At 34.3% G+C, this 20,874-nt stretch overlaps 5 protein-coding genes across 9 annotated transcripts; 3 read left to right on the top strand and 2 right to left on the bottom strand.

The window, feature by feature from the left end:
- Positions 1 to 23: 23 nt before the first annotated feature.
- On the bottom strand, positions 24 to 2,147 carry LOC110600013 (WAT1-related protein At5g40240). Its single transcript, XM_021736683.2, has 7 exons — positions 1,890 to 2,147; positions 1,720 to 1,782; positions 1,473 to 1,589; positions 1,061 to 1,289; positions 811 to 969; positions 562 to 713; positions 24 to 406 (listed from the first exon to the last, which is right to left on the bottom strand). Exons 1-7 carry the CDS (start codon positions 2,078 to 2,080, stop codon positions 268 to 270), a joined length of 1,050 nt encoding a protein of 349 aa, XP_021592375.1. The 5' UTR covers positions 2,081 to 2,147; the 3' UTR covers positions 24 to 267.
- A 1,973-nt stretch (positions 2,148 to 4,120) lies between these two features.
- On the bottom strand, positions 4,121 to 6,756 carry LOC110600014 (RING-H2 finger protein ATL48). Its single transcript, XM_021736684.2, has 2 exons — positions 6,502 to 6,756; positions 4,121 to 4,476 (listed from the first exon to the last, which is right to left on the bottom strand). Exons 1-2 carry the CDS (start codon positions 6,575 to 6,577, stop codon positions 4,301 to 4,303), a joined length of 252 nt encoding a protein of 83 aa, XP_021592376.1. The 5' UTR covers positions 6,578 to 6,756; the 3' UTR covers positions 4,121 to 4,300.
- A 3,258-nt stretch (positions 6,757 to 10,014) lies between these two features.
- Positions 10,015 to 14,022, top strand: LOC110631129 (ubiquitin-conjugating enzyme E2-23 kDa). Of its 5 annotated transcripts, none has more exons than XM_043950786.1 (9): positions 10,015 to 10,183; positions 10,285 to 10,519; positions 10,625 to 10,724; positions 10,852 to 10,924; positions 11,819 to 11,898; positions 12,584 to 12,698; positions 12,963 to 13,015; positions 13,174 to 13,302; positions 13,620 to 14,022. In XM_043950786.1, exons 4-9 carry the CDS (start codon positions 10,881 to 10,883, stop codon positions 13,751 to 13,753), a joined length of 555 nt encoding a protein of 184 aa, XP_043806721.1. In that variant the 5' UTR covers positions 10,015 to 10,183; positions 10,285 to 10,519; positions 10,625 to 10,724; positions 10,852 to 10,880; the 3' UTR covers positions 13,754 to 14,022. The 5 variants fall into 5 exon arrangements, with proteins under 5 accessions (XP_043806721.1, XP_043806720.1, XP_021634545.1 ...); XM_043950785.1 differs by having other exon boundaries at positions 10,849 to 10,924; XM_021778853.2 differs by lacking the exon at positions 10,285 to 10,519.
- Positions 14,023 to 14,174: 152 nt separating this feature from the next.
- LOC110631128 (probable inactive receptor kinase At2g26730) lies at positions 14,175 to 17,315 on the top strand. Its single transcript, XM_021778851.2, has 2 exons — positions 14,175 to 16,006; positions 16,100 to 17,315. Exons 1-2 carry the CDS (start codon positions 14,593 to 14,595, stop codon positions 16,678 to 16,680), a joined length of 1,995 nt encoding a protein of 664 aa, XP_021634543.1. The 5' UTR covers positions 14,175 to 14,592; the 3' UTR covers positions 16,681 to 17,315.
- Positions 17,316 to 17,746: 431 nt separating this feature from the next.
- Positions 17,747 to 20,354, top strand: LOC110599599 (RING-H2 finger protein ATL46). Its single transcript, XM_021736050.2, has one exon. It carries the CDS (start codon positions 18,563 to 18,565, stop codon positions 19,664 to 19,666), a length of 1,104 nt encoding a protein of 367 aa, XP_021591742.1. The 5' UTR covers positions 17,747 to 18,562; the 3' UTR covers positions 19,667 to 20,354.
- The last annotated feature ends 520 nt before the right edge of the window (positions 20,355 to 20,874 follow it).

Below are 20,874 nucleotides of genomic sequence, written 5' to 3'. Positions count from 1 at the left end.
TTCCTTCATGGGCAAGACAAACCAAGAGGAATGTAATGGCTGATCTTATTTTCATCTCCTTGAACTCACTGGAAAAGTATATTATACATTTATTGAAGAGCTTAATCGGGATGCCATTTGATAAAGCTCTGGTAGTCTACATGGTTTTCGTTGGGCAACTCTAAAATAAAGTCACAAGCTTTGCCCACAAACTCAAACTGAAACCAATATTCTGGCTTCACATTTTCACATATAGACCAACCGTTATTACCATGTTGGTGCATCTGTTTACACATCCGTGTGACTCCCCAAGAGTGGGGTACTCTGGGGTTCGTTGATTTGTTTTATTTCACTTTGTTCTTTTTCCTGGGATTTTGCCCATAATGCTCCATAGAAACCTGCAACTATTATGATCGCCCCAATAATACTGCACAAGAACATGAATTAGTCAGATTCATTTGAATGCCTCTCATGTGTGCAAATAATCAAGGCTCAACCCCTTTATCTACACTCCTATTTGGAGGAAGAATAAACATGGGAGTATCAGAGAGCAACGGGACATGACACCCGCGAGATTATTACCTTCCAACATGAAGTGTATCGCCGAGAAAGATGACACTAAGAAAGGCAGCAATGGCTATCCCCAGGGGTTTGAACATGGCCACAAAAACAGGTCCTTTCTTATGTATGCACCATGTCATTACACTGTATGTCACCACATTTCCAAACACAGCCTAAAAGGGGGAAAAATAAATGCTAAATACGATTAGATGATCTACTTGGGAAAAGACGATTAAAGAAATTTGCATTGAGCAGTTCTTGTATGCTTACGGAGTAGATGACAGATACGAGCTCAATATCAGGTTTCAGTTTCCAAGCATTTGGGTTCTTCTCTGCAATCAAGGAAACTATTGCACATTGGATAGTTCCAAATAGGCAATAGAAGGAGACTATGGTCATCTCTGATGGGTACCCTTCCAGAATTGCTGCCTTGAAGTGCAGTCCAAAAGTACAAGAAGTTGTATTGGTACAATGCTTACATATATATCATAACAAAATGTTTACCAAAATATCATATCACCTGAAACGTAGTAAATATTGAGAGAGAGAAACTCGCAGTTGCAAGGAAGAATCCACCTATGACCCAGGATTTTTTTGCTGTCAATACAGGATCTGGATTTGATGGGAAGGTTGTGGTACCTATTGGAGGACCTTTGTAAAAGATTATAATCATTGCTCCTGTAATTGATACTACTGTGCCCATAATTTTGATCCGGCTTATTGAGCTTCTCAAATCTAACTTCTCCATCCTAAAATTGAGTCCAAAAAAGGAGTAAAAGAGACAGTCACTTCCCTTCTAGAGCTTGTGTTACAAGTTTAGCTCCAAAATTCAACATGAGGTGAAGTTAACGGATTAAAAAGTCAAGATTTCTCATTTCTTCTTATTTTCCAGAGTCTGCAGTGTGAGAAGTGGGAAATGGAAAAGAAAGAACCTTAAGATAACTGCAAGCAAGAAGGTAAAGGCAGGGACTAGTTGGACTGTTGCAGAAGCAAGGGTAGGAGAACTGTAGTTTACACCAGTGAACACACAATTCTGCATCACGGTAATTCTACGAAACCCCAACAAGTATCGAAATTAAATTTCCTCCAACAACAAACACACTTCTAAAATCTTTTTCTTTTTCTTTTTTTTTTTTTAAGAAAAGAAAAGAAGAGAAGCTGCTCGATGAAATTACTTACCCAACAAGGCTGAGGAGGAAGAATTTGCAGAGGAGGGAGTAGGTAAGTGGTGGTCTTTTCGTCCTACACACATTGAAAGGTAAAGGTTAAAGAAGTCAAAATTGATAACTGAAGAAGAAAAAGAGGAAAAAAGAAAGATGGGTTTTGCTGTTGCTGCTGTTCTTAATAACCTGTAGAAGAAGAAAGAAGAAAGGAACATGATGAGAGTGGCAAGAGCATTTGAGTAGACAACAAAAACAAAGTGGCTCATTCCCTTGGACATAGCTGCTTTACTAATTACGTTCAAGCCCGTATCAACGAATTCCAGCATCACCATGGCTGCGAATGGCAGCAATCTCAACAAGCAAGACTGGAACCCCATCTCTCTGCTTCTCCTGAATGCTGGAAATGAGAGGACCAGGATGGAACCAAAGACATTATTGGTGCAATGAAGTAGATAGTACTGTCCAAGGTATTCGGTAGCATACGTGCGACCGTTGATTGTGTGAGTGTGACGAAAGATAATTTTATGACATTATAATTACTAACATATTTATTAATAAAAATAGATAATTATAATATTTTCGAACCAAAACCTTTTATCATATATACAAAAATCAAACATATATATATATAATTGTAATATTATTGGTTATATATAGTTTGCAATAAGTGAAAAATAAATATTGTATTTAAATTCAAATGAATATTTATTTAATTGTATAGTTAATTATTTGTTAACATTTTTTTTGAAACCAAATTATTTGTTAATATGTACATGATCTAAAATTTTAAACTTAATAATTGAAATAAGTAATGCTATCAATTATTTTTAAAATGGAATAAGTTTAACATGAAGTTTTTATTAATTTTTTTGCTCTAGGTCCATTATAATTTTAATTTGCAGTTTATTTTATCACTATTATAAAAAATTTCTTAAACAATCACATAATAGTTTAAGTTAAAAAATCTGAGAAGCAAAATGAAATTCAACTATCATCCATACTTATTTATATTACTTAATATTTTATTAAAGAAATTGATGATTATTGGGCTTCATCACCCGGTATAAGGCCTAATCCAGAATACCGACCCTGATCCAAAGGTCATGGACCCTTTTCAACGAGCCGGCCTGGACCGTCCAGCCTTGAGGTCGGACCTCCCGTGGGTTTCAGTCCTTTCACATCAAGCTCGGCCATGAAGCGTGACAGGAAAAAGGATAGTAGGCCCAGTCACCTTGCAGCACTGTCTACACACGCGCCGGAGAGAATTAAATGGTTGTCTGGCGTGGATAGGACGTCTGACACTTTTGTATATACGGACCTGTATGACAGAGACTGTAACTGAGAGACCGTTAGACATCGCTAACGGACAAAAGAAAGGGAATAAAAGGGGAAGAGCCCCTTCCCCTCACTTGAGCTTATTCAACCTTTTGTAAACTCTATTTTCTGAATCTCAGATCATCAGAAATAATACTATATTACTTAAAAAGTATTATTTTAAACTAATAAATAAAAGTGATATTAACTTTGGGAAACCATTTAAATTATTTATTTAAATTATTTTTTCCTAATATTCGAAATCAAATTAATTTAAAAATGTGAATAATTAATTCAACGTGAATTATTGAATTTAGTCTAAAAAATTATTTATATAAAGAAATAAAATAATATTCTTTTCAATTTATTTTTATATTTAAATATAGAATTAAAATTATATAGAGAGAGAGGTGTTGTGTGGTAAAGTTGTGTATTCATTTCATTCTAAAGATGTATTATAAGGTAATTTTTTAAGAAGAAAAAATTAAAAAGAAAAAAAGTGAAAAGACTCATGCTTTATAAATTTATCTAAGTGCTAAAAGGATTTTTTTTTTTTATTTTATGTAAATGAATTTTATTATTATTTTTTGCCATGTAAAATAAGTCATATATATATTTCATCAAAAAATTTACAGAAATCTAATTTAAATTGAATTTTTTATTCGTTTCAAATTATAATTCACTTTCAGGTCACTTTTCTTTTTGATATATTTGTTTATTAATTAACTTCTTCATAAATACAAGTTATTGATTTTAGGAACAAATTAAAAACAAAACAATAAAGAAATAAATAACTTGATATACTTGTTTTTTTTTTTTTTTTTTTTTTTCAGCAGAAGTAATGCAGCCTACAAACTGTCGGCCTGCTTCTAATAGTTCAAGAAAATATCGACACTTAAGTTTAGCGTATGCTATGCGAAAAAGAGATCGAATGAAAAAACATAAATATGAGAAAGCAAGAAAAGAGTACCAAGAGAATGAATTGATAAGGACTCCATTATGCCATGGTGAAGATTGATGCTAGAAAATAATGAAAGATTGTTCTGCAAGATGAAATGAAGAGAATGCCTAATGATGCAAAAGGAGATCGCTCAGTTTAATATTCTTACAAATTCTGTTGACTGTTCTTTTATTGAGAATAATAAATAATAATATGGTTGCATCTACGGAAATTTGCCAAGACAATACTTCTTTCTGTTAACAATGAAGATGGCTTCCACCACAAGAAGCCATTTGTAGTGGAACTATACCAAGTTCCGGAGTCCAAACATGGTTTATAGACCCTAACTTGACTTCTTCCAGGGGTTCTCCCCATAGTAGTAGGCAGTGCCAACCATAAGAGCTACTGTAGCACCTTGGACCACCACCCTAGCTCTCATTAAAAGCTGACCCAACTGAGAATTTCCTTGCCTGAAACTTATTAAGCCAGCTGTGAGCACTCCTGCTGTCATAAGTGCACCTGCAATATTTACATATATAAGCCAAAATGCGGCTAAATGCACAAGCATTCTAAGATATCACACATACTAATGATAGCTTTATCATGAGGAAGATTAGATGTCATGAAGCAATTTGGAAAAGAATAGGCCATAAAATTGCCAGTCACAACATCATGAAAACAAGAAGAAAGAAACCCTAACACACACACACTTGATAACTCGGGCTTCTCAGATATTCCAGGTTTACATGACTTGGAAAAAGAAATGCGCTCCCCATAATACTTGACCATTTGGTGAACTAGGCTGCTTGATAATATTAAAAAAAAAAAAAAAAAAAAAATCTATTTCAAGGATCCAAGAGTTTTGGACATGACTTGCTAACCTCTCTTGAGCCATTTTATGATTAGCCAACAAAAAGGAGGTACCAAGCAAGTTTAACATCAAGATCACATTTGCAACTGATGACAATGCATCTTATACTCTTCTATTATCCACCTAGATAACCTATCAGGACCAACCGCTTACATATGAGTATGCAACAAGTTTCCGCTCTTTTTTTTTTTCCACATAAAATATTTGGCTTAATTACTCAAGACAAGTCAATAGTATGTCTCCATGCCTCAACGGCTCACTCCAATGCATTTTCATCGCCCAAAAAAAAAACCTGAAAATGAACCAAGGAAAATGGTTCACTCCATAACAACATGAGGCTAAAGAAGCAGAAAAGTCCATTTTCTTCTATAAGGAAAAGGCCAATTCAAAATTGTCGTGACAAAATTCATTCTCACATCTGCATTTCATACATCTGTTTATATAATCTTATCTCATAATAAAATTTAGACCTTTAAGACATAAGGTAATTCAATTCATTCCGAAGTATGTGCACTCAAACGAGTTATTGCAGTAACTATGAGCTACAGAGGCACAGCCGCACAGCAAGACAAACTTAAGCAACAGAGTATCCTAAAATTGTGCTCCAAATTCAGCATAGGGTAACATAAGATCTTTTAAATTCTTGGTAAATTACCATCAAGTCTTTTTCCTTCCGATGTTTTTTAATATCAAAATCTAGATGGCTCGAATTGCGTGTTCTCTTTGATTTTATGTCCATATTCGACTTCATTTTCTTTTTCTAGACATTACTGACTGATCAGAATTCAAAACTGAAGTAACCTCCCATCAATTAGCATCAGATTACTCGCATGTCCCCTAAACACGGTTCAGGGACACTGTTTATGGTGCAGATCTACAACTACAATATAAATGTAATACTCTCTTGGGCTACAAATTACAGCCTAGAGACAATCACTAGAACCTAACACAGGTCGTCCTTCCTTTGTGCCCTCAGTCCTTAATACCATTTTAGAAACCTATTCAGCTGTCGTCTACATCACTTTGAGACCTCCAAGGCATCCAATAATTAAGATGTTCATAATGATGTTACTGACACTGATCTGAACTTCAAAAAACAAAATAAACACACATTTCCTTCACGAACAAAAGGAAACAACTCCCAAAGTGATTCAACTGCAAGGGAAGCAAGGAGTCCTGATTTCATCAATGAAAATTATTAGACATAAATTATATGTTGATCAATTTCTCTGGCAATTGATAATGCAGTTAATTCATCAATCATTTTCAACATGGAGCCTTGCATAACTCAACTAGTCTATTTTCAGATCCCAGTTGAATGACCTCTGAATGTACTTATTTCCTCGAACAAAGAAAAAGAACCATTTTCAGTAACCAATCGAAACGCACTTGCATATTTATGACTGATATCGCCACAAAATGCACAACGAGCTTCAAATGAACCACATAACCCTCAAAATTTTTCCAACTGACCACCAATAACAACAACAAACCATTTTATTTACAAGAAGAGTTCCCAGATAAATATGACCCCCTATAAACAAACCCTTAAAATTGATCAGATTCTTCGCCATCACAGTACACATCAACAAAATTCAAATATGCAAGCAATAGAAAAGAAAAAAGAACCACCAAAAAGAAAAATTAAAGGGTGAAAAATGGAATTGCGTTACCAACTGGCACCAGAGGATTCCTGACGCGTTTCTTCTCTTCAAAAAATTGTTCCAAATTGGGTTCGGTAGTGCCCATCTTCTCTATCGAAGTTGCACTGTGAGAAAATTATAGATGGTAAGAGAGAAGCAGAACCTACAAGATGGTAAAACAGAGCCGAGAAATAGCAAAGTTTTGGACCGCCCGATCTTAGATTTATGTCGGCTAAAAAGTCTAGCAGAGCAGACTAGCACTGACCGGAACCACATAATCCCAAAATATAAATATGTGAAATTTAATTAATTTTTCAACAAATTATTATAATTTTATATCTTACATTTATATACACTCGATCAAAGCAATTTTTTGTTAAAAATGTAAATAAATCTCAATTTTCTTTTACCATACAAATATTTTACCTTGAAAGCCCAAACGAGCACAAGATTACAGGGCCCAATTCGGTCCAGACAATAGAAAAACCAAAAACTACCCCAGAGCAACTAAAAGCCTAGAAAAACACAACCAATCCGAATAGGCTTTCAGAGATCCACCATCGCCTGTCCGCTTAAACGGCACTGACAGAAAAGCAATCAAATGCAAACAAATAATTTTGCCGCCGATGACCATGCATGCAAAGACACAGGTACTAAATACCAAGAGTAGATAGCAAAATCACAATCCAACACCAGAAGTCAAACAAACCACAACCCAAAAGAGTGGAGTGAAAAATAAGCAGAAATTCAAGACATATCCAACTTATTCCGGCCAGCTTCCTCGACTGAAGTAAAGATAAAGAACTAAAGTCACGGTGTTTTCAATTTTATATAGCTATGAAACAACCTTACGTAGGCATTTTGTATTTCGGTGTCGAGTAATATTTTGATTTTCATAATTTAAATCAATAATCGGTTAAAATGTTATTAAAATAGAGAGCAGTATATAATCAGAACAGAAACCATACACACCAATTCAAAATAGCACAATAAAAATAAAATTATACAAAAAGAAACTCTTCGCCTTGGCCATAGTCAGAATTCCACCGCCGACAAACAGAGGAAGCTTTATCCTTCGACACTCTTGTTGTTTATACTTTTTTTTTTTATAAGAATCTAAACGAGTGAATTGATATTTTTTAATTAAATAAGATATTAAATTTTATTTTTTATAAGAAAAAATCTAACGTAATAAGTATTATTTATATTATTCTAGATACTCAAATTGATTGTTATTAAAAAATGAGAAATTTATTTAGAAAGAGTGGATCTACTTAGTTCTGCTAAGGCCAATGGTTGGATCATAGTTTTCCTTCTAAAAGGTAATATTATCATTATAATTTTTTTTATTAAATAATTTCCAATAAATATTTTAATAATTTTAAAATAATGTATTTTTTTAACATGTAAATAGCATTGCCTTGAAAGTCTAACTGGAAAACTATCATAAGCCCACAAAAGGCTAAAAAAGGCAAACAAGAAAAAACTCAGAAAGCAACCAAGGCATCCAAGCAAAAATCAGCACTCGCTCTAAATTTACAGTAATAGAATAAAATAGAAACCTAGATGCAGCATAGCATAAGAACTCATTGTCGGCAACTACTATAAAAGAAAGTCGAGTCGTAACATTCTCAGTTTAATATAAAATCATCGTGGTTGAATCTAAAATATTCTAGCATCGAGTCCATTAGCCCTCAACCACATTCGGTCGAAATCGACTATAGCATGATTCTAAGCACCTGCATATTCACACCCAAACGACCTAACAGAAGAAGCAAATTAGACCTCAACAAATGTAAAATCCAACACACCACCAAAACTATACACAATCAAGATAAAGTGAGCGGCCGAGGTCATGGCCTCCTCTTTTACTGACTAGCAAAATTACGAAAACCTTAAAGATTGACTCCATGTGCTTTGTCTTTTTATCTCTCTCTATATCCATTAATATTTCTTTTTCTTGAAAAATTTAATTGTGTAAAATACAAGATGACATTTTTAAATCTGAGGTGAAATTAAATATTCAAATAAAGAAAAAAATTTATCTTATATATATAATTAAATTGGGCTATTTGTAATCAAAATCTAAAATTTTTCTCTATTTTATAATTTAATTTAAAACTTTAAAAATTGATAAAATTATTTAAAATTATAAATTTTGTTATAGTTATATCCAATCTTAAAATTTAAATTAGGAATAGTGGGCAAAATAATATAGATTATTTTTTTATACTCATATGTATATAAATTAAAATTTTTAATTATTTTATAATTTAATTCAAAATTTTAAAAATTGATATAATTTAACTCAATATCTTTAAATTTTATTTTTTTTTATTACTAAATTTCTAAAATTCTATTATTATATTTCATTTTTATATGTTTTGTGCAAGAAAATATAATAAAACTTCTTTCTATTTTTTAGTTTTGATTCTCTAATTCTTTTGAATTTTAATTATATCTACCTTTAATATAATATCTCTACTTGTATCTTTGTAAGTGTTGGTTTATATTATTAGACCGTAAGAAAAAATTAATAACACAACGGTAAATAATAAGACTATAATTTTTATTTTTTATTATATTACCATAATTTTTATAATAAATATAGTTAAATTTATTATGATAGGTGCCTAATACGGTATTTAAAAAATAAAAAATTAATAAATATTATATTTATTATAATTTTTGTTGAAACTAATGATTAACAGAACAAAACTAAACTTAACAAGGAATTTAAAAAATAAAAAAATAATAAATATGATATTTATGATAATATTTGTTGAAACTAATAATAAATAAAAGAAAATTAAAGTTATAATTTTTTATATCATATTAAATGGTGATGAAGATAAATAAATTTAAAGATTTTGATTTAAATTATATTAATTTTTAATATTTTAAATTACATTATAAAATAGTTAAAAATTTAAAATTTTTTTATTAAGAATATTTATTTATATAACATGTGAATATAATAAAAAATTTCACGTCAATAAAATATATTCTTTCTGATTTAAATTTTAAATTTGAATATAATTATAATAAAATTTATAATTTTAAATAATTTTATTAATTTTTAAAATTTTAGATTAAATTATAAAATAGTGAAAATTTTTAATTTTTTATATAAATAGACCAATTTTCTTATATGTATATATATAAGTAATTTTTTATGATGGATTTAAGAAATAAATAAATAAATTTTACTGAGTTTTTTTTATGAAATTCATTACATTTTTTGTATTTTGAATCACACATATCAAGTTTAAATAAGTTTTTTATATACATACACACACGCATATATGTACAATTGGATTACTCGTTTACATAATCATGAAATCTATGATAAGTTCATAGCATACTAGGGAAACAAATTCAATTGCAGTCTGGAGAGATGGAAATTGCCATGATGCATGCTTGTACCACATCGAAATTTGTATGCCACATGTGATATCAAACTGAACACGTGGATGTCTTGTGTCGACATTCTAACTTTTTTTTAAATTTGTTTCTTTTTATATTTTGCCAGAATTTCGACATTTAACCTCCCCTTTATTTCTCTGTCGCTTCGTCGACTATTCTGCAACTCTCTCCTTTTTCGTTTCTTCTCTTAATCTCCCTAATTTCTGCTTGGTTCTCGTCATTCCACGATTAGAAATCGCACATCGCTCCACTAAGTATTGTTTTCTCGGAAAATTAAGCAGCAAATGTAAGACAAATTTTCATCTTTATTGTTCCCAATCAAATATAACCATTGATGCCTTTCCATTTATTGGTTTTGCGTTAAAAATGTGAAATCACGTGGAACAGGATTGAACAAACCTTGGAATCTATTGTCATTAGTTGGAATTTTTTTGTCATGATGTTACGTGTTTGATGTTTTGGCGCATTCAATGGTTGATTAAACGGTTACATTATGGATCAGAAAGCCGCATCACTCTGATGAATGCATTTCGTAGTATCTATTCCATAATCCTTTTAATGTGGGTAGGCCCATTTGGCTGTTCTAGAAATGTAAGGAATGATTGAACCTTGAAGAGAGAGGGTTGGTGATTTGTGAATCCGAAACTTGTGTTCTTAGCAATAATGGCGTGTTTACCTATGTCATTCGATGAATTGATTTACTGGAACTTGTTCTTTTCATCAACAGATTTGCTGGTCCCTCGTTTCTTATTTTCACTTTAAGTAGGCTCCCGGTGGTCTAGTTCTCTTTTTAACCATTTCGCATCGCAACATCTTTGCGAGAGACGGTATGTTCTCCTTATATTTTGCACATCCAACTATTGTTTTCTGTGTACATATTAAGAAGTAGAGTAAATTTCTATGGTTTTGCTACTCAGAAATTTAAAGCAGATTTTTTTGATGTTTCTGCAGTAGGTTCAAGAATTATAGTGTAAAAGGATAAAATGTCTTCTCCTAGCAAGAGGAGGGAAATGGATGTAATGAAGTTGTAAGTTTCTCACGCTTGTTTTTGCAAAATTTATTAGATGATTGACTGCTTTTTTTTTAAAAAAAAAAATTGTTTATTTATGATTATTATTTTGTGGCAATCTCTTTTACATCTCATATCATTGGGACAAATGACTGTGATTTTGACTTATTGAAAGAATGGAATATGCTTTCATTGACCATTATGAATTAACCTTTAGATTTACATGAGAGGGCATGAAGTTATTCCGTGGTGAAGTAATAACAGTGACTCAAACAACACGCGAGGTGAATGCCTTACTTGGAGAGTAGCAATAGTGTTGACTGATTATAAAACTAACTTAATCTAGTTTTGATTTAATAAAATTAGCTTTCACTGTTGTGTTTTATAAATGGAGTGAAACTGTTAAAATCTGGCAGGACACAGAAGCATAGGGAGCATCATAGTTAACAGTAGTGGAGTAAGTGTAGGAACAGTTTTATTATTGGCTGCAAAAGTTTATTGGGAGCATCTTGCTTCAAAATAATGGAGGATATAAATAGTTTTATGACCAGCTGCAAAAAGCAATAGGGAGAATGATGGTTACGAATAATGGAGTATTGGAAATAGTTTTGATTGGTTGCGAAGCTTGAATTCAGGCTCTGGCAAGCTTTTGCTGGAGTATTATAGAAGATTTAAGTGAGAAGTTTTTTATTGCACTCCCAGGTTCTAGTTTTGGTGAGTGTCCTGAACCTTAGATGATCTATTTCTATATTTCTTGCTGGCATAAAGTTGTTTCAGTCCTTGTGGTTGACAGTGTCCTGCTCCTGAAGAATAATGTGCGTTCACCAGATTTTGTGACTGCAATATTGTATGATTGACTTGGTAGTGATCTTCTCTATAGAAATTCTTACCTGTTACGTTCAATCTGTCCAGGATGATGAGCGATTACAATGTGGAGACAATAAATGATGGGCTGAATGAATTTAATGTGGATTTTCATGGTCCTAAAGAAAGTACTGTCTCTTCTCCTGGGTGCTAGTCCCCACCCTTTTTCTCCATTTGATAGCATTGTTTGTCATATTCCTCTGTGCTTCTTATATAATGGGTTTCACACTATTACTGATTGGCATGATCCTCATTCTTTGTGCATGCATATGGGAATGTGAACGTCCATATATGCTGTTGTTAAATAAGTGAATGAATTTGGAATATTGCAATGTGTTAACTTTATTTATCCGGAAAGCTTAATCTTTTCAATGATTCCAGGCTAGCAACCATTTTCCACTTGTGTTCATGAGGCTTTTATTTTTTAGCTTGTTTAAATCCACCTACTTTCCATGATTACTGCCTTCAATAGTATGGGTTATCTATGTATCTTGAAATATTTCTCTATATTTAAATGTGCGAATATGAATTGTTCATAAAGATTATGTGGTCGAAGTCTAGGTTATGCATCTTCAAATATATGGTTGCACAGGGTTGGTTGCTTCCTAGAGAGGTAGAGTTTAGGGTTTTTTGTTTGCATTTTTCTATGATTGGTTTTTTTGCCATATTCATTGGCATTTCAAGTTTTAGCATTTTTCTCTTTGTTCATTTTTTTACCATGTCATTTCTCTAATAGCCTTTTCTCTTTAATAATTGTAGTTGGTTGCTTGAAGTTTCCTTTTTTATTTGTTTACCTGATTATAATGCTTGCAGGCCTTTATGAAGGTGGGATCTGGAAAATACGGGTTGAGCTTCCTGATGCATATCCATACAAGTCTCCTTCTATTGGGTTTGTGAACAAAATATTCCACCCAAATGTTGATGAACTGTAAGCAACTTCTAGTTTTGAAACACTTCTTATTATGCTTAGCTAAAGTCCTCTGCTAGGAAGCTTTAATCACCATTATTATAGTGGCAGTTAGTCATACAGTATGGATATTTAGTCTTCCAAGTCGAAAATTTTTGTTTCACGCTCTGTAATGTTGGTTAGCAATGGCAATACAACTGACCTGCTTGATGCTTTAATCGTTGTCCCTCTAGTTTTGCTATGATACAGCTGACCTTCACCCTCTTGTTCTTTTTTTGGCTGCAGTTCTGGTTCTGTATGCTTGGATGTTATCAACCAGTCATGGAGTCCAATGTTTGGTAATTACCAATTATCACATGCCTATAAAGCTGTTACTATTAATGAATCATTTTTACACCATGCATTCTTGTGCATTTCTTATTTTTGTTTGATTGTTTCTCTTGTAGTGGATTTTCCTTAGGATTTCTCAAATATATGATCACTGTCATGAATGCAGATCTTTTGAATGTTTTTGAGGTTTTCCTACCACAGCTGTTGCTTTATCCTAATCCTGCAGATCCACTCAATGGTGATGCCGCATCATTGATGATGAAGGATCGAGAAAAGTATGATAAAAAAGTGAAAGGTGAATTTATGCAAATTCATGTGTCTTTATTTTCTTTCTATTTATATAACTACCAGGAATCAAACAATGAAATCTACTGGATATACATAAACTTTAAGCACAAAGTTCAACTAGATAGGAACTTATAGGATGTGCATTTGTCTCTATTTGAACTTGTAATGTATCTAAACTTTTATTAGGAAGAAGTATCGAAAGTAAAAATATTTGATGTTGTCGTGATTTTCATTTTTCAAGCCATTCATCTCATGGTTGGTCAATTAAGAAATGGAGATGTAAAGTTTCATTCCTTTTTTCTTTCTTCTTTTTGGGGAAGACAGAGTACTGTGAACGATATGCCAAAAGGGAAAATATTATGAACTACAAAGCTGAAGAGCAAAGTGGCGAGGAGGACATCAGTGAGGAAGAAAGTGGATCAAGCGACAATGATATTGCTGGACATGTAGACCCATAAAGGGTTTGCGGGAGCTTTACTGTGCTGGAACTTGGATTAAACACCCCAAACCCCACAATAACAGGGCGAGGAACGCTATAGCATAATTTACATGTTTACATCTTCAAAAATATAGTTCTGCAGCCACCTTTCATTGGCTTGTAAAAGGATAAATGATGTAGGCAAATTTTTCCCTGTATAGGAACAGTGGGATTGTTGAAGTGTATTATTCATTTGATTGTATGGATACTCTTCTGGAAATGGACAGAAAGAATCAGACACTTCTGCTAGATTATCCCTTTTCGTTCAACTTATGCATATGCCTTTCCCCGTTTTACCGTTTGGGTGGGTAAATCTACAATGATGTGTGGATTTTGTGCATTCTTATTATGTGAAAGCTGTTGAAGACTTCAACAATTTCAATGGAAACGGTCAAGAAGCAACTGATAGCATCAAGAAGGAAGTGCCAGTTTACACGAAAGGGCCACGTATTTGTCTCTACCCTCTAACTGGTCCTCTTATCTAAACTGTTTATACAAAGTTTAATGTGATGATCTGTTAAAACAATTTCCATGGAGAGGCAAGATCAATGAGAAAGTTAATTACTGCACCATACAGAATAATGCAATGATTAGTTTATCGTTAATCATCAAACTTTGTTGTTTAGTGAAAAGCCAACCTGAGAAAGACATGCCAATTCTATATCACGACTTATTCAATGCTGCCGGCCCCTAATTTGAACATGTTGTTTTGGGCCTTTTGGCAGATTTGCGGGAGTCCTTGTTAGCAGCCGCAGCTATGATATTGCACACTTGTCTTTGTAAATTCAGCCAATTGGCACTCAAAAACTGGTTAAGCAAATGACATCATCTTTGTTAACTTCTCCTTGTTTTACAGCTCCAAACCAGCCAACCCCCACCCCCATAAAGAAGGAAACCATATTGTGGTATCATTTTCACGGAAATCAGTTAGTTTTTCCAAAAATGAATCGAATTCCCATCTGGGTGCTCCCCGTTTTCATAATTCTCGTCTTTCCAGCGTCAAATTCGGAAGAAGACAATGTGAGGAGGTCGCTGGTACAGTTCATGGACAAACTTTCTGGAGGAAATATGCAACATGACCTCAAATGGGGTTGGAACAATATTTCTGATCCTTGCAATGACAAATGGGAGGGCGTGAAATGTGACGAAAAATCACAGAGAGTAAAGAAAATAGTTCTTGACGGGTTCAATTTCACTGGAAACTTTGATGCCCTTTCTGTGTGTTCGGCCAAGTCTCTTACTGTTTTGAGCCTGAATCGGAATAGCATTTATGGCTTGATCCCTGAAGAGATAGGAAACTGCAAACACCTCACACACTTGTATCTAAGTGGGAACAAGTTATCTGGAGATGTTCCCGACTCTCTTTCGCGGCTGAGTAACTTGAAACGGCTTGACATATCCACCAATGGCTTCTCTGGTCAGGTTTCTGGTCTATCTCGGATTTCAGGCTTGATGTCATTCCTTGCAGAAAATAATCAACTTAGCGGGCCAATACCAGATTTTGATTTCTCCAATCTTGAGTTCTTCAATGTCTCCAACAATAATTTTAGCGGACCGATTCCTGATGTCAAAGGCAAGTTCGCTATTGACAGCTTTTCAGGCAATCCTGAATTATGCGGAACACCACTACCCAATGCATGTCCGCCATCACCTCCTCCACCACCAAAAACAGAGTCAAAGCATTCATCAAAAAGGGGGTTCCTTATCTACTCAGGCTATATACTACTTGCACTGGTCGTGGTGTTATTAGTTTCTCTAAAATTGATTAGTAAGCACAAGCATAATTCAGAAAAGATCGAATCTAAGGTGATAACAGATTCTAGCAGCAAACATAGCGTTTCTTCAGCTGAAATCAAGAACCCTGGAAATAGATCAGAGTATTCAATTACATCAGCTGATAGTGGAATGGCTTCATCATCACTTGTGGTTCTTACAAGTCCTCTAGTGGACGAGTTGAGGTTCGATGACTTGCTTCGAGCTCCTGCTGAGTTGCTTGGGAGAGGAAAGCATGGAAGCCTATACAAGGTATTGCTTAATGATGGGGTGATTTTGACTGTGAAGAGGATCAAATACTGGGGCATTTCCAGTGAAGATTTCAAGAAGCGAATGGAGAGGATAGACCGAGTGAAGCATTCAAGAGTGTTGCCACCAATTGCATTTTACTGCTCGGAGCAAGAGAAACTTTTGGTGTACGAATATCAGCCAAATGGCAGTCTCTTCAAACTTCTCCATGGTATGTGTATATCTTCTCTATATTGTTAGTATCAGGAATTCAGGATTGCAAAATGACATTGACGAGAATCTTTCTTCTAATTGTTTATTTCAGGATCCCAAACTGGGCAAGCATTTGACTGGGGAAGCAGACTCAGTATTGCAACTAGTATTGCTGAGACCTTAGCATTTATGCACCAGGAATTTCGCGAAGATGGGATTGCTCATGGGAACTTGAAATCAACAAACATTTTATTTAATAGGAATATGGAGCCCTGCGTCAGTGAATATGGCCTAATGGTGGTTGAAAATCAAGATCAGTCAAACGTTTCTCAAACTGACAGTTACAAACACAATGATCCGAGTAGAGACAACATATACAGCACCTTCAAGGTTGATGTCTATGCCTTTGGTGTGATTCTCCTTGAGCTTCTGACGGGGAAGCTAGTCCAAAATAATGGGTTTGATTTGGCAAGGTGGGTGCACTCAGTGGTTAGAGAAGAATGGACTGTTGAAGTTTTTGACAAGGCCTTGATCTCAGAAGGTGCAAGCGAAGAGAGGATGGTGAACTTATTACAGGTAGCATTGAAGTGCATACAACCTTCTCCAAATGAAAGGCCAGACATAACTCAAATTGCTGTAATGATAAACACAATAAATGATGAAGAAGGGAGATCCATAAGCTCAGAACCGTGAATAGACATTCCCCTGGACATATTTGCTACAGAAATGTGGAAATTTTGCTTGTAATTCTTGCATGTCTGAATCAAGAGTTGTTTTAAAATATGTTGGAAATAATTCTTAGCTTCAAAATTTGCAATTTTGATTATTATACTTTTATCTTTTTAATCATCGTACTCTCCAAGTTTATCTTAATAGATGCAAACACTAAATGAAAATTAATCCTGCATTGGTTCCAGATTAACTTGGTTGAACTTTTCACCTTAATTACTTTGATAGAAAAATCATAAGTAATAAAGAACAAGTAAAGAGAAAAAAAAAATAGTCAAGCTACATTATTGTCTGAAATAACAACTGGCTGCAGGATACCTCACTTGAGCAAGGATGCTGCAGAATGCAATAAGACACACTAGTCTTTTGAATCTCTGCAGTTGACATGTAACACCAAGGGGCTGTATTGCTGTTCTGAATAGGTCTGCCATTTGCTCGTGAATGACCAGAGCCAAAAGACAAAAAAAAAATAATTACAAGACTCCAATCTTGTAATCCACAAGGAAGCCAAGATTTCAATCACTGTGTCTAAGTAAGAACCTTCAACATGCATATAATCAAACAAAACTTCCAGATTTACTTCTTTGATTGGACACAAAGCAATCATCACACACAAAAAAAAAAAAAAAAAAAATTTATCAAACCACAGCAAAATATGGTTCGTCACTATCACCTGCTAGAGTGGGCACAATTAACAGGGCTGTTAGCCCATGCTTCCAATGAAAAGTTCATGTGACCTACCATTAGGTTTTGTCCACATTTTTAGACTTCTCTTTTAAAATAAATATTTGGATACTTGACAGCAAAGTCAAATTAGCCAACTTGGGTTAGTCACATTAGTGGAAAGTTCTCTAGTGGAAGTAAGCATAATTAGGTGACTGACTTGTTTATGTGGGATTTGTTAAACAATAAATTAATAAAATAAAGATTTCGACAGTCATAAGTAGTAGTTGTTGATGTTGCCAAGATTGGTGGGGATTTCCCGTGATTAACAGGCAATGATACCGAAGACCACCATTGAAAGGTAATTATTTCGATTAATCCTGATGAAAAAAGAAGCCATACAAGATTGAGTGGTGGTGGACACATTGAGGTATCAATAATTTCCCATTCCTTCTTTTGGAACCCTCATATTTGTTTAATTCTTTAATTATATGCATTTGAACCATGAATGAGTGGGACAAGATTAGGCCTAAAGTGAGTCTCCATGTCCTTAATGATTTTGTTAAGAGGGAGTCAATACATTAAAACAAAAATGGAGTCTTTTGTGATCATCGACATGGGCCAACACTTCCACGCTCCTTCCCCACTCCTTCCTAGCCTTAGCTACTTGTTTCTCTCTTCACCCATATAGCAAATAAGTAAAAGCTTCCACGAGGAATGGCTTTCGGGCGCAAGGAAGTTCACTAAGGAGGCCACAACATTACCAAATGACCAACCGACTACATTTGACTTGAATCCTCTGGTTGCAATTCGTGTGCATTTGCGTTTATATTATAAAAGAGGGAAAAAAAAAAAAAAGAAATACCTCGAAAAGAAAAGAAAGGAAGTAGGCTCGGCCCTTGCAATCTTACTCTCCTTAAATTCGCCTAAAATAAGATTATCTTGCACGTAAAAGCTTTCAGCTTTCAAGTGAAAACAGCGAGATTCAAAAAGGGAGTTTTCTTTACCACTCTATTCCCATTTGAGAGTCGAGAATTTCCTCACTGCACGCTCAATTCCTCATTTAGAATATATTCTTAGCTTGCTAGTCCTGTTTTCTCTTGCATAACCTCAATTCAAGCAAGAATGTCTTTTTGAAGGCATGGACTTCCTATAAAGGACTATAGTGTCTGAAGCTAAAGCCATGTCAAAGAGTTGTTTTTTAACACGCCCATCTGCTAGAATGGGTAGAGCTCTATTTGAAATCAAGCAAAAAGATGGTTTTTCTATAAACCCTCCTCTTCTATCACCCCCCACTTCAACCTCAACTCCTTACAACAGTAGTTTCAGCTATGAAAAACAATCAAGTCCTTCATCATCTTTTAATAGAATAAGTCCTGTACTTCTTTTGGTTATAATAATTCTAGCTGCTGTCTTCTTTGTTTCTGGTGTTCTCCATTTGCTTGTTAGATTTTTCATGAAAAGATCACATTTTTCTCCAATCTATCATTCCAATAGAATCCCAGAGACCTCCAGGTCTCATTCTCTGCAAAGACAGCTTCAACAACTCTTCCGGCAGCATGACTCGGGTCTAGACCAAGCTTTCGTTGACGCCCTACCAGTGTTCTACCATAAAGATATCATGGGTTTGAAGGAGCCATTTGATTGTGCAGTTTGTTTGTGTGAATTCACAGACAAGGACAAACTCAGGTTGCTTCCCATGTGTAGCCATGCCTTTCACATTGACTGTATTGATACGTGGCTTCTATCAAACTCTACTTGCCCTCTTTGTAGAGGGACCCTTTTGAGCTCCAGTCTTCCCATGGAAAATCCGTTGTCCAATTTTGAATTTTTGATGGAAGTCTCAAATGGGTTCTCCAGCGATGGAGAAAATGGATCTTCCAACGGTCCAAAACCAGGTAATATGGAGGAAAATGTAGGTGAAAAGAGGGTATTCTCTGTGAGACTTGGCAAGTTTAGAAGCCTGAACGAGGGAGAACCTAGCTGGACAGGACAAGGAGAGACTAGCAGATGTAATTTGGACGCTAGAAGATGTTACTCAATGGGCACAGTTCAATATGTGGTAGATGATTCAAATCTGCAAGTGGCCTTGTCTCTTGACATAGCTAATGGCAGAGGAGACAACGAGTGTCCTTTAATTGACGGGGATGTGGAAGACAAGAAAATCAGAGGAAGGACAAGAGGGGATAGCTTCTCAGTATCCAAGATTTGGCTATGGTCGAAGAACAACAGATTTCCAACTTGTTCAAGAACACAGATGGATATGTCTTCTCTTCCTGTAAGTTAATTTGCCAAAAGCAATGACAAAGCCTGCAACAAAAAGAGATGTATTAACCATACTGTTTTGGTTCTTATCAATTGATGATTCACTTGGCAGGGCCTGTAAATATGTTTTTATGTTCTTCTATATCTTCTGGTTACTGCTTTACTGTTGATAAAGATTCACACTTGAGCAAATTATTTAAAGCATACGCTTCCATACGTGCAATTCCTTGTGCAAATTAAATGAATAGCTAGCGTGTTTACGAACATTGGGAATTGTAGGAGCTGATACAAATGTAGATCAACAGCCAAATCCATTGCCCCCTTACCATTGATTGATTGGTCCAGCCTCATCAATCATCATGGTTAAAAGAGATTAAGAAACTAGATCCTCCATCTTCCTCTCTTCTAACCTCGATTTGGGGCATTCGTGGGTTACCTCCTGCTGGCATTGAAGCTTCATGTCTGTTGGCTGTTTTTAAGAGCTTTTGGTCTTTGATGTGTTCGGCTTTGTATGGCTCTCGAGAATGCAATATTTCTTTCTTTCATGCTACTACGAGGACTGAGGATGGTGATTTGGCAATGGCGGTGGCGTCAGCAAGCCTTCATGCCTAGGGTGGATGTGTTTGTTCTTGGGCCTCTATGTGGGCCTTCTTGAGCTGACATTGTTCATATTCTTGTTTAAGGGGTCTTTAGTGTATTCTAGCTTTCGGCTTTTAAGCATTTATACCAATTTATAAAATAAACTATAAAATAATCAAAAGTGATTCAAATTCATCGTGACATGCCTCATAGACTTAATTTAATAATAAAATAAATATAAGATTCTGCTATTTCAATTCTCAATCTCTATTTTTAAAAAAGAATTATATAATATTTTTTGTCTTATAATTTTTAAATTTAAGTAAAACATATTTACTTAAATCTATTCTTTCTATTATGTGTTGTATTTAATTTCCATAGATTTATTAGAATGCTATATTAAAAGAAAAAAAAGTCAGAATAGAGTCATCAATTTTACCATCAGAGATAAAGTTATTTTAAAAATCAGAATACATTTGAATAATGCCGTATTTAATGTATAAAGGATTCCATATGAAAACAAACGGTTTCCCAAATTAGAGGTTTTCTTTTCCTAATATGTTAATTTTTAGAAATTATTTTATTTAAAATCATGTATTACTTACAAATACCTAAGTATTGATTAATAGAAAATTTTATTTAAAATTTTTT

The sequence above is a fragment of the Manihot esculenta genome, chromosome 14, assembly GCF_001659605.2.
Source record: "Manihot esculenta cultivar AM560-2 chromosome 14, M.esculenta_v8, whole genome shotgun sequence".
NCBI classification, from domain to species: domain Eukaryota; kingdom Viridiplantae; phylum Streptophyta; class Magnoliopsida; order Malpighiales; family Euphorbiaceae; genus Manihot; species Manihot esculenta.
The sequence above is the reverse complement of the archived record's forward strand: the minus strand, read 5'-3'. Positions and strand labels throughout refer to the sequence as shown.

Excerpts from the sequence above, each read along its gene's own strand:
- LOC110600013 (XM_021736683.2), bottom strand. The coding sequence starts at position 2,080 with ATGGGGTTCCAGTCTTGCTTGTTGAGATTGCTGCCATTCGCAGCCATG. Across the intron at positions 970-1,060 it reads CAATATTTACTACGTTTCAG|GCAGCAATTCTGGAAGGGTA; the intron begins GTGATATGATAT and ends CTGCACTTCAAG. Across the intron at positions 407-561 it reads GATACACTTCATGTTGGAAG|TATTATTGGGGCGATCATAA; the intron begins GTAATAATCTCG and ends GTTCTTGTGCAG.
- LOC110600014 (XM_021736684.2), bottom strand. The coding sequence starts at position 6,577 with ATGGGCACTACCGAACCCAATTTGGAACAATTTTTTGAAGAGAAGAAA. Across the intron at positions 4,477-6,501 it reads GAATCCTCTGGTGCCAGTTG|GTGCACTTATGACAGCAGGA; the intron begins GTAACGCAATTC and ends TAAATATTGCAG.
- LOC110631129 (XM_021778853.2), top strand. The coding sequence starts at position 10,881 with ATGTCTTCTCCTAGCAAGAGGAGGGAAATGGATGTAATGAAGTT. Across the intron at positions 10,925-11,818 it reads GAAATGGATGTAATGAAGTT|GATGATGAGCGATTACAATG; the intron begins GTAAGTTTCTCA and ends CAATCTGTCCAG. Across the intron at positions 12,699-12,962 it reads CACCCAAATGTTGATGAACT|TTCTGGTTCTGTATGCTTGG; the intron begins GTAAGCAACTTC and ends TTTTGGCTGCAG.
- LOC110631128 (XM_021778851.2), top strand. The coding sequence starts at position 14,593 with ATGACATCATCTTTGTTAACTTCTCCTTGTTTTACAGCTCCAAACCAG. Across the intron at positions 16,007-16,099 it reads TCTCTTCAAACTTCTCCATG|GATCCCAAACTGGGCAAGCA; the intron begins GTATGTGTATAT and ends TGTTTATTTCAG.
- LOC110599599 (XM_021736050.2), top strand. The coding sequence starts at position 18,563 with ATGTCAAAGAGTTGTTTTTTAACACGCCCATCTGCTAGAATGGGTAGA.